General features: G+C 35.8%; 1 protein-coding gene across 1 annotated transcript in view; it reads right to left on the bottom strand.

Annotated features, from left to right (window-relative positions):
• COL11A1 (collagen type XI alpha 1 chain) overlaps positions 1-13,314 on the bottom strand; it is a 159,921-nt gene that overhangs the window by 121,268 nt on the left and 25,339 nt on the right. The window contains exon 5 of the mRNA XM_054213016.1: positions 1,514-1,642. Within this exon, the coding sequence (XP_054068991.1) occupies positions 1,514-1,642 (129 nt within the window). The remainder of the gene's footprint in view (positions 1-1,513; positions 1,643-13,314) is intronic.

Raw genomic sequence — 13,314 nt, 5'->3', positions numbered from 1 at the left:
GAAGTTTGGATGTGACAGTACTCCCAACTTAGTTAAAGAATTTTAAATATTTCGATATATTCCTCTTCAAAAAAGAGACCAAGAGATTATTTTAACAACCTTTTCCCACAAATATGAGTTTATTAGATTGACTGCTCTTCAGCCTTATTTCAAAGTAGAAAAGCACTAGCCTATTCAAACCTTCCAGGTCTTCACACAGAAGGTCTTCCAGGTCTTCAAACAGAAAAAGAATCAGAGTGCTGAGTCACATAGCAGCAAAGCCTGGGAAAGTTCCCAAGCAAAATTTCAAATTTCTTTAAAATTTAATAATGAGAAAAAAATTAACTGGATTTTGCCATCTTTTATTTACTTCCCATAAAATATCAGCAATATGCTTTCAGCCTGTTCTGTTTTGGAATATAGTGCGTGGAGATCCACATAGCCAGGCACACAGACAGAAGGTCCTACTGGGTCCTCATGAAGAGACCAGAGTCTATACACAATAATGTAGTGTAAAGGCCTCTGCCTCAGTGTAATTGACTTGAGACATCTTGAACTATACGTCCGATGCAATGGATGTGGGAGTCCCTTTGAACTAAGTTCGGGAGCCCTATGGACCTTAGTCACTTGATGACATAATTTTCAGTCAGATAGAATAAATAGTAATAACAATAAAATTATCATGTATTTAGGAAAAGTTCTGTCTCAAAATTGGCTCAAAGCAGACATCTCAGAACAATTGAGCAAGTTTTTAATGGTGATCTCTTGAGCAACCAGTAACAATAACTGGTGAGATCACACAAAATTGAAGTTCAATTAAGACTAGTTATATTTTGCAAAAGCTTTCCACTCTACAGTGTTTGATGCAAGTATTCAGAATGTGGACAACAATACATACAAATGCTGATCTCAGAGGTCTAACATGAGGAACTATCTTACCCCCAGTGAATTACTCAGTTTATGGCTGTGAGAACTGTCTACAGTGACAAATGGTTTCTGTAAACGTTTTTTGTGTTTCTTGGAAAAATTCCAACTCTGTTTTGTCCCTGTTGATATCTACCTGCTACAAGTAGAGCTGGCTGAAATAATTTTGCGTGTACGTGCATTTGTACACTGGACACAGCTCATTAGACTGCATGGCATTTCTAGCAGAAGTTGTTTACAATTGCCGAATACTCACAGCTCCCATATCTTTCAAATGTGGTATTTGATGGTGCTCAGCATCAGTGAAATCATAAATGTACACAGGAAGAACAAATAGGTACAACTAAACAAATTCATATTGCTATAATTTTTTAAGTAGTTATAGTTAAACTTTGTTGAGCATGCTGGTTATTCAAATACCAGTGTGACAGGTTCCTTCAAATGCTTGACATAAATGAGTGGATAGCAAAAATGAATGCACTCCTGCAACCTGCCTCCCTCATATCTAGAACAATGCAGGCCATTTAGCTGTAAATGCTCCTCGGGTAACTTGTATCCAGCACAACCCCTAAAGTGCAATAAATCTGGTAATACATGACTGATTACTCACCTCATCAACTTGAGGATCTTGAGCCTGAGCAGCATTGGGCACTGGGGAATCACAGTCTGGGCTATAATGCTCACAATAGTCATACGCAGCTCTGGGGTCAGCTATAATCAACAGCTGCTGGATGTCACCCTGCAGGAAAGCATATGCAGATTAACTAACAAAACCAAAGATTGTCTACAGTTCATCAACAGTACAGAGTTTTAATTCAGAAAATAAAACTAGGCACATAATACTTAGACATTATATTAACATTTGTGGTTATAAATAACATATCTACTTAATTGCTGCCGCTATTCTGGAAAACATCCTCACTATTGTTCACATGGCAAAGCGACGCAAATTAACAATGATTGGACTAGGTGCAAAATTCTGGCTTAAAATGCTGTCTGGTTTGGAAAGGAGAGGGTGGGAAGGTGTAACTCCTGTTCTGTCATTTTCATGCTGTTTGTTTACTTCTTCACTGGGAACCAGTCTAAATTCCTAAGATTTAATTCAGGGCACTTCCTATTACCAGCATGCAGCTCAGCATGCAAGCGATCAACAGTGTAATTCTGAGAGTTTGCATCACATCTGTAGTCTCAAAGAAGGGAGAAAATACAATAAAATAAAAAAGGCTGTACCAGAGACACAGTTATTGGAATAAAAAATAACTTTTTATTTACACGGTAAGCACCCTGTAAATACACATTATAGAATACATTGACATAAAAATTTTAAAAGCTAACAAATGTTATTTTCATCTCCATTCCTAAATATCATGTGTAAAAACAACATCACAGTAAAGAGACCCACTATTATGGATAATAAAAATGGCTCTGCTGAGATCCCCTACAGAGACCTTGTATGTTTATCATTTTCCACAGAAAGCTGTCTGGTATCCAGCACATTTCTTAACATAGCAGTACCATTTAAACAGCATTAGGTAAATTCCTGCCAACATTTCCACTATAAATTTTCTCATTCAGGAGCTTCTTATGCTGTCATAAAAATAAGGTTGTTGAAAATTGGCACATGCTCTTGGTCAAAACTCATTAACTTCAATCTCTCACTATTTCCCCAGAAGGGGGAATTTTAAAGCTTTTATATGCTTCTCATGTAATTTTATTTTGTTTTTACCAAAAATGGGGGTAAATGAATACCTTTGTCAGTATACCTGTGTATGTTTTGTCTTTAAAGAGAAAATATTGTAACTGATGGAAACATACAGCTGGGAAAATTCACAATTATCTCAATATTTCCAAAATTGCTTTACATCTTTCAGAACAGTAGCCTTTAACAAATTAACAAAATTGCAGAATATTTTAAAATAGTAAAGACTAATTTGTAACACTCCTTCCTTTCAAAAAGAAAACTCACAGAAAAAAGCAAAACCCCCTCAAACTTAAAAAAATCAAACAACTTTCTGCAATTTTCCTAGTTCTACAATATTTTTTTGCTAACTTATTTAACATAAAATATGAAATACGTAGTTTCTTAGCACATAATGGCTATACATTACAAAGCTGGTTTTTACAATACTCTCAACTCCAATTACTTTATAGACTCATGTGTGTCTCATTAATTTAGAGATGGAATTTATTTTTTTTAAGCTTCCAGAAATACTGGAAGTTCCCCTGCCAGTGGTTCTGGACTGTCTTTTTTATTTTCCTTAGCTCACTAATACTTCCCAATTTGGACATCTTCCTACAAAACCTGCTATACATACAGAGAAATTCCCTCTTTGATTCCTTACATGACTCCCTCAAGAGTTTGAGTGCTTTGAGAGGTTTTGTGCAGTCATTGTCAGCCTGGGCTACGCATCCCTCATTTCCAGCAAAGTGTTTCCAAAGTGCTCTGCGCTTCCTCTTTCACCAGCTAAATTAAAACTAAGCAAAGCAGAGGAATAAGTTAGAGAGAATTAGCAACTGAAAGACAAAAGAGGTAACTCTTTTGGAGCAACCATTAGAGATATATGTGTAGAAACTCTGTTCTCACCCTGCTGAGCTCAAGTTATTGTCTCGCTCTATGCCCCTGAATATACATGGCATTTGGAGATGTCCATACAGATCACCATGTATACAGCATGCCAGCTAGTGTGAGTAATGGCAGAACTAAAACAGAATTCTTGAAACTGCTGCTGTCCAGTATGATACGCTAAGAGAACCAAGGTGGGGAATATTGCCAGTATTCTGGAGCTTGCTTTGCGCTGATCTTGAATGTCATGGAATTTTGGCGCTGGGTTTTGTTGGATTGTCTGTTTGCAAGAAGCACTCAGCATGCTGTTACCACTTGGCTTAGATGTCCCTAAATTGGTTAAAGCTGTTCCTGATCCATTGACTGCATTTCCCAGCTCCGCCTGTCTGCCTGTCATGAGTCCACATAGAGGGAGGCCCTCAGAAGTCTTGCATAGAATGCATAAATTGCTACTGGCTATTCATCTGCGAGGAGTTTACTGAGGAACTGATTGATTTTACATTTGGCATCTCAAATGTTAATTTTCCTCTTTTTCCTTCAACATCTGCCATAAAAATATTTCTAGTAAATTATTGTTTTTCTTTTTCTATTTTTTTGTTTTCCCTTTTCTGTCTTGGCTAATTAAATGACTTCTTCAAGTATTTGTATGTGATGTATTGGCAGTGCTGTTTCACTAGTCAGTGAAGAGCTTTCCTTTCAGATCAGGTCAATCATCTCAGCACATGAAACTCCACATACATTATTGCAGATTTCTTAATTGCAATTTAGTTATCATTCTAAGGTATATGTTGGACAAAGCTACACTCTTTCTCTTTGAAAATTTTTCACAGAATGACTTTAGTCTTCACAAACACATTATTTGATTTTAACTGCTTGACTTTGTGAGACTGAAATAGAATTTTACAAAGTTATTTGCAAATAAACTACAAATACTTAATCTGGCCATATTTCACAATCTGGAGCCATAAATTAAGCACTTAATGATAAATCTGCACGAGTCCCAAGAACTTTAAATGGAAACATGGATAAATGGAGTCATGGGCTATTAAAAATTCTAATAGTAGTCTCTAAAACAACACTGAGGTATCTAAACATATAGGCATATGTGCATAATGTTATGCTTATATGAAACTTGCAGGAAAAAAGGATGTCTCACAGGATAGAATCATGAAAGGAAGAGAGGGGAAACGAAGATGGGAAAGGAGATGGGAGAAGAGAGTAAATTTTACAAATACACCTGAGCATCCTTGAGGTACTCCAAAAACTGCATAGAGAAAAAAAAAGTACAAAAGGCAGCTGTCTATATAGATTAGTTCTATTTCCTTCCCTACGAAATTGTCATGACCACCTTTGTTGGTTTCACCAAGTTAATAGACAATATATAATGTGTTATACAAGTCAAATGTTTGATGTCTGTGCTGAGCCAGTCTTTCACCATGTCAGAGGTAAGTGGGAAGACAGCAGAAGGAAGAGGCAGAGAATTTGTGGTGAGGTATCAGATATACACAGCCATTTTTTCATCCTATTACTTGTAACAACGTGCATGCTTAACTTGTGCCCAAAAGTGCTAAAAGTCTATTTAGCACTTAAGAAAAAAAATCTGCCGCCTTATAACAATTTTTTATCCTGGATAACACTTAATACAATGAATTTAAACAGTGTTTATCAGATATTTAACATTACTTGCATATTAAAGATGAGAAAGCTGAGAGATAGGTCTCTGCCTTAGTTGCCCAGAGGTGAAGGGGAACATCCAGCAACGTATTCAAGCATACCTAACAATAAGCATGCAAGTAAAGCTTGTTAGTAAAATGGATCAATTTGGAGCCTTAATATTTAGTTTGGATCATATATACTTTATTGAAATAGACCCTAAGTTGTCAAAGCCAACACATAGATCACAAAGTCAATGCACAGTTGAGTAATTCATTTCAATATGGAATAAAAATAGTTAAAGTCTAGGAAGGTTTTAATTCCTCTCTATTTTGGGAATGTGCTCATAATTAAAATCAGAGGCTTTTGAATCAGCTTCATGGTTATATGAAAAAAAACAGCCTGAGAATCATAAAATATCTTGCCCACCAGTTATGCCTAGCATGAAAACACGGCACAGAAAGATTACTTTTGTAACATTGTCATAAAAGATACCCCACCAAATAAGTTACTCTTTGCAGAATCCTCCAAGACTATTAAAAGGAGTTAATTAGATCTGAAGAAACATTTGCTTCTTTGTGGCATGCCACAGCAAATGTGGAGAACCAGGCCACAGAGCTCCAAGAAGCATACGCTCAGATCAGTTGAATGCCTGCCTACTGGAAGAGCTGCACTGACATTTACTCAAATTAACTGTTCTACAAGGAACAGCCCAGCTAAGAATGAGAAGTGTGTGATGAATTCAGTCATTGAAAATTCCTCTGTGAATCTCAGAGACATTCCACAGTGACATTCTAGAATAAAAAAGTTTATATGTATGTACACTTCCAATATTTGTTGAAAAACACAATTCACCTAATACACGAGGTGGGGTATCTGCACTGAAAACATAGCTCTTGATGGGAAAACAGTTTGCAATACTTTAAAAATACAGCATTGACTAACAAAAAAAGAAAATGGACACCCAATATGCAGGAAAGCAGTAGACTACTAAGTTTCCTTCCCAATTTTAGTGACTTTCTCTTGATGCAATTATTGCTTTAGTTAGCCTCATGGTAGTAATTGCTATATTTGATTCCACCTCTTTAGAGTCTTTCTTAGATTCCACAGCAGAAATCAGAATAAGGAAAATCTCCCGTTAAATATCGTGTCAGATTTTCTCAATGATGTAAATCATTGAGGGCCTAAGAAGTAAAGAATGAATTATTTTATCATTATAAGCAATAAATGTTAATGGCTGCTTATTATCTTAATTGTGACTTCATAAAAAGTCTCAGATATTATCTCTCTTCTTGAAACATTCTCTTTTCCTTTTAACTATGTAATCTTCCTAATGCTTTCTAAATATTATGCATTAGAGAAGTACAACCATAAAGTAGTCCATTTATAGTCTGTTTATCAGCCAAAATTTTCTATCATTGATAAAAGACATCTTTGCTATCACCTGCCAGCATTGTTAAAAAGGCAAAAGCATGAATTCTTACAAGGCTGTAAGGGCACTATATGAAGGCATCAGTGCTGGAATTACTGTTCCTTCCAGTATTTAAGATTTTATGGTCTAGTTCCCTAGTTCTACAAGAACCTCAAACAGTTCCATTCTAGAGACAGATTTTTGGGATACCTCTTTCACAAGAATCTCAATAAAACAATAACCCTACCAGGTGAAAGTGACCTTTGTCCAGGGAATACCCGGAGAGCATTACTTGAGAAGCTCTGCAGGATGCTCTCCACAGAAGCAAACTTCAAAAATTATTCGAAACATTTTAAAAAAAAATATTTCAAAGAACAAGTGATCTTGGTAGTTGCACAACCAGGATGCTACATAACAATGTGACTGGACCAGAGTTGAGAACTCAAGTTGTAGTTTCTTGTTGTAAAATAATGAGATTTTCTAGAATGATTTCATGAAGAGAAAGCTTATTGTTCTTTTTCCAGCCTGAAAAAAAAAAATCTAATGAAAAATAATGCAGCAATTACTTAAATGTCAACTTTATATATTAGAGGTTCAGAAAGACTTTCCACAACTGGAGTGGGAGGCATAGTATGAGAAAAATACCATCCTTATGATTTATATTCTGGATAAAATGAGTTCCCCTTATGTGCTTATAACAATAATTAGATTTTAAAGATTACTTCCTAAATGGTGATAAAAGCATAACAAAACCAGTGCTAGGCACTATATCAACTCAGGAGAACAAAATCAGTATCTTTAATTTTCATAGGACAGCTAGAGTCTAAGAATTCCAGAGTGGACTCTTCAGTAAATCAGCAGAAACCCTAACCTGTGTGTTATGTGCCAACTTTCTCTAATTAGTTATGTGACAGTACAACTATAGACTCCAAAGAACAAAAGTCTAGACAGCCTGGACATTATTACTATAGTATTTAGAAAAACCTGCTGCAGAATTCATTTAATCTTCCTACAAAGATTTGAGGGATTGAAGAATTCCAGAGGCCTTTAATATAATATTCCATATCCCAGGACCATTGCATAATATAGCTAGAGAAAGATATTTAGAGTCTGCCAGACTGAAGCGCTGTAAAAGCAATAAATTGTGAAAGCAGAATTTTGTACAGGTCAAAGTTTCCATAGAAATCAATGTCTTCTTGTTTCTTTGAAACTCCATGGTTATAGTAGTATGTATTCAGCTTGGTTAAGAAATAGATTCATATACCAATTATAATTTTAACCTTCAAAACAAAGTTGTTCACTGGCCAAAGTCTACTGCAATTCTTGGCTGAGATATTAGATTTTATTACAATGCCTGCATGTGTACATAGCACACGCATACAGACAAACACACACATGTGACCAAGGACATTCTATTTTCTTGATAAAAGACCTGCAAATCTGTTACATTATCATTTATCTTTGAAACCTTATTTACACCTGTTCTTTAAAACTTAAATGTATTGCACACAATAGTAAATGAGGTCATAATAAATCCTATCTGTAAAATTTGCTGGAGCTGATGTAACAGGCAGCATTTTTAAGCCCATGTTTTTAATTTTAAATGTAATTACAAATAGTTTAGTTAAATGACCATTCCTCTGTTTCTTGGGAATATTCCTCAAAAATGAACTTGAACTCCAACAAATTACCAGAGCTTTGCTTTCTTTTTCTCCTTGCTTCCTGCTTTCAAAAATAACAAGGAAAACAGAATTATTTACTTCTGTTCATGAAGCATAAGTTTGGAAGTACTATAAAAAAATAACAAACACAAAACCACAATTCTTTCAGGTAACAAAAAAAAAGGCAACCCAAAACAAGCCAAACAGAAAGCTTCTGTAAAAAATGTTGTTTTTTTATTAGGTGCCTCTGAAATGGAAAATTTGTTTGCTTTGCTTTTATTTTTTTATTGTTTTTTTCCTCCCAGTGCTGGAAATCGGCCACTTCTCTGGTGTTGACAGCTAGAAGGTTGCTTCTAAATATTTTTACCTTGAACCTATTGCATTTTTTGGTTTCTGTCTCATTTATGTTAAACATTACTTTCTAGTCTGACTGACACTAAACATTTAGTGGGTCACTAGCAATTACTAAAGGTGATGTATAATGGGAATCATTTTGGCTACATCTACATTAGCTAGTAGTGCAACTCAACAGGACAGTATGAAACAGAGGATACCGATGACACATCATTCACGCTACATGCCTCTGGGGGAATTTTACTTTGGGTTAGCTATTCTACTTTAGCCATACAGCAATTTTGGTCGCTCAGTAAAAGCTCAACCCATTCTGCTACTGCTACTTTCTTCATGGATTATGCAGACAGATGAACGGCCTTTCTGCACTTGCACACTTGGACTTCGCATGCTTACAGAGATCTGTGAGGGATGGTTACTCATCTGAAGGGATCTATAAGTTAAATCATATTGCTGTCAAGGTACTATCACTGTATCTTCAACTGCTCACTCAGGCTATTTATAGGAATTCTATGTTGTACATAAGTGTATGAATGCTTTTTTCATGAACACAGGTTAAAGCCTAGTATCAAAATTTAAACACTTTATTAACAAGGATTACTGCAATGATTTAATCTCATAAACATTGGCTTTAAATGATAGTCTTGCATAAATCAGGTTTTGTCTTGTTATACTCATTTACAGCACAGTGCCTAAAAATCATTGTATTGGTCTGACATGTTGGGAGTTTTGAAGGAAGAAAAGTCTCTATAGGGAAATATCTGCATAAAGACTGTTAGTTATTAACTTATTATAAAATACTTATTATAAAAAACTGTTGTATTGTTCACACCAAGAGTACTAAATGAGGAGTGACAAATCCTTAAAGCTGGCAAAGAATAAAAAGATCCCTGCTACTTATCAAACATTTAAGCGACAAACGTATTTCAATGGATACAATTCAAAATTCTTTTACTAGGTGCCATGTACCAGCATCTGACTGATTTCTTTTTTTTTAATTTTTGTGTGCTATTATAGGATTGCTCTTCTTTGCAGCAAGTGCTTACAAACCAGCCCCTCTTGCACCAAATATTTGATAACACAGAAGAGATTAATTTCAAATGACACATGTAAGTTTGAGGTAAACTGTGTCAGTCTTCCATAAACAAGCATTTACAGATTAGTCCCACTGATATCAACACATCCACTTCAATGAACAAGTGCTTAGAAGTGTAAATGAAGGTCTCATAATTTGGCAGTTAGTAATAATACAATTTCTAGACAGCATAATTTTATTATTTTAAGACATAGTCGCTGTTTATAATTTGCTTCTCAAGCATTTGTATGCCCCTGAGGTTTAATGCTTGCTTGTATTCAATATCTTATTTGTGACATCATATTTATTTCCATATTAATTGAGCATGATGTCATAAAATCTCAGATTAGCACTTACATTCATGAATGAGCAGCAGGCAACTCCAAATAAGAAATTCCTCATATAAAACACACAACCACCCTCCAAGATTTGGAAAATACTTAAGATAAATTTTTTCTTGCTTTTAAAGCTAAGCCAGAAGAGCACACTACTAAAAAATGCCTTTTAGCTTTAGCACCAGTAGATGAACTTACCAAGGGATATTATGTTGTGGAATATACAAAAATAGCAAATTAGGTAGTCCTTTATCGTGCTCTTAGGACACTAATCAGCCCTTTCCTTCTTTCAATGGTGATCTACCTGATCTCCGGACAGCCAGTATGGTTACTTACTCATAAATTATTGATCATCAGCATAGAAAAGTTACATCAAAGCAGTCATGTCAAACTGATTAAAATGTATGCATTTAAAATTTCCCAGTGTACTATAACATGCTGCTGTATTAGCAATAGTCAGACTGCCAGAATTGAAACAAAGGTGGGGAAAACTGCCTAGCAGACAGAAATTAATATTAGGAACAGAAAAAGGAAAAGGAAATAGCCAAGAATTAAATTTTATTAATTTTTTTTTTGTATTACAAATTTAAAATAACACAGTCAGAAATAGGGAAGAATATTTGATCCACTGTGATATAACACTGTTTTAAAATAAGTGTGAAATATTCCTCACAGGAGCAATATTTGTTCATAGGATTCTAAATGAATGGTCCGCGCAAATATGTTAGAGTAATATGACTGAAGAAGTAATTCTTTTTTCCAAAGATACAATCAAATTGTCAGGAGGTGAGGATAATGTAATGTAATAATATCTATTTCTGACTTATGTGTGTACGGAAGAATTCATAGAGGTTTAGATGCAGTCTCTAAGGGAACAGGAACACATGATGCGTCTCATTGTTTACAGCGCTGATTCTGACAGTGCTGAACTCTGCGTTCAACGGGAGTGAATTACGTTAATGACACCACTGGTTTTCGTGCAGTTGTATTATGCTGTATGAATTGGTTCAGGACCAGAGGAAACTCTGGTATCTTCAACTAGTAGGTCACTGAAGCCTAAGATTTCATTATATTTATCTACAGGTTCATTATTTCCACATTTGGAATTTCCATTCAGTTTGGGGAGACTGAAGAGTGCTCCACAGTTCTTGTGATCAAATCATTGGCTTACCGTGACTAAAACACATCATTATTACACAAGTTAAAACATCCTTTGTGATGCATGGGTACAATATGCTGTGAATTCCAACAGGTCACTGTACCCTTAGGTATTTCTTTCTATGTGCTTGCTACATGTAAGCTAATAAAGGCATCAAATGTCATATGGAAAGTCTGCCTTATACCATTTTAAGTCTTAAACACTTAAATCTAATGTCATGGATAAATAAGTTCATTTCTGGAATTTCCTGCACATAGAATAAGACACATCATGTGTGTCTTCACTTTTATGTGTTTCTTCACACTTTTATGTGTTTCTTCAATGCCTGTTGTGGTCTCAAATACAGCAGGGTTCACAACACAGAAATGCCACCAAGGAGAGCCATGGAACCACCAAACATCACTCTGTGCTACCATGAGTAAGATAAACAGAATGTTTAAGACACAATCATGAGACTTTCAAGCAGGAGACAAATTTCAGAGAACAGCCCCAAACTTTAGAAATTGTATCAGCAGTAGCTAAAGGATGGATAAAGTCCTGGTAGTGAAACAAAAGGATGCTGTTTAGTAGAAAAACATGAGATAAACTCAAAAAGAACTAGATTATGTTTTGCTTGGCCAGACTTTGAAGGACACATGTAATTTAAACCGCGCATAGTACAGCACCTTGTTTAAACTTTCAGGGACATTCTAATTGCGTGTTTTCAACATGCACATTTCTATCTAAAGATTCAAATAACTGAGCATAGGTATAAATGTACCCCTGTTGGCTGTACAGTAAAAGAGAAAGCAGAAACCTACCCCAAAGGCTGTAAGCTTCTAATTTAAGTAAGAGAATTCATACTATAACAAACCCCCCAGCAATTACAAGAATAGCCTTAAAAGCATGGAACTGATTTCTCTGAATAAAGCAAGAGAAAAGGGGTGCAATCACTTAAGTAAGAAACCTGATCACCGAAGGAATACAGAAATGTACAGAGATGTTACAATTGGTAGAAATGTTGCTGTTCTCAATCCTGAATGTTAAGATTCAGCCTGTAAAATGACCTTACAGACAGCTGCATGATTTCTTTGTGTGTCCCGAGAAGGGCAACAAAGCTGGTGAAGGGTCTAGAGCACAAGCCTTATGAGGAGCAGCTGAGGGAGCTGGGGTTGTTTAGCCTGGACAAATGGAGGCTGACGGGAGACCTTATCACTCTCTACAAGTCCCTGAAAGGAGGGTGTAGTGAGGTGGGAGTCGGTCTCAGGAAAGTAACAAGTGATAGGAAGAGAGGAAATGTCCTTAAATTGTGCCAAGGGAGGTTTCGATTGGACATTAGGAAAAATTTCTTCACCGAAAGGGTTGTCAAGCATTGGAACAGGCTGCCCAGGGAAGTGGTGAAGTCACCATCCCTGGAGGTATTTAAAAGACATGTAGATGTGGTGCTTGGGGACATGCTTTAGTGGTGGACTTGGCAGTGTTAGGTTAATGGTTGGACTCAATGATCTTAGATGTCCTTTCCAACCTAAATGATTCTGTGATTCTATGATTCCATACTATGATTCTTTTGTGAGTCCAAAGCCATATTTCTTCTTAGTGGGTTTCAGCTGGAATTGAAGCACTGACTTGCCATATCAATGTAGGAGATTTTAGAAAAATATTTGTCAGAGGATCACTAGCTTCCTTTTTTATCCTTCAACGCGTGACAAAAACCCTCAGAGAAAAGTATTTTTATTTAAGTAATTGTAGCAAATTCTGTTAAAGTTATATCCACATGTCCATGTTGACTTCACATAAGTTTGACTTCAGCAAAAAGGTAGGGTTATTTTTTGGGTTTCTTCAATTAATCTGCTAACTCTGATTTTTAAGTATACCAATTTCAATTTGCTAAGTATGCCTTCATTCAACCTTACTGACTCTTCCAACAGTTGCTAACCAAAAAATAATCGCATTCTACCACATCCCTTCCCATCTCCTCTTCTTCTACAGGGCTTGAAAGAGTGGAGGGAATCGTAGATCAAGTGCAAAAGGTATGGATAGAGGAAACTATCACTGAGAAGGAACTGCTAGAGTAGGAATTATTTTGCCTTTAAATAGTTACTCTTTTTCATGATTTAAAGTTTCATCTTTCTTTCTGAGTAGCTATTAACCTTTGTGACAGAAGAATAACATAGCAGGAAATTTTCAGAACTATCATTTTATTTACCCCTTAGATAGCCTACGC

This window comes from Rissa tridactyla, chromosome 8 (genome assembly GCF_028500815.1).
Source record: "Rissa tridactyla isolate bRisTri1 chromosome 8, bRisTri1.patW.cur.20221130, whole genome shotgun sequence".
In the NCBI taxonomy this organism is placed as follows: Eukaryota; Metazoa; Chordata; class Aves; order Charadriiformes; family Laridae; genus Rissa; species Rissa tridactyla.
The sequence above is the reverse complement of the archived record's forward strand: the minus strand, read 5'-3'. Positions and strand labels throughout refer to the sequence as shown.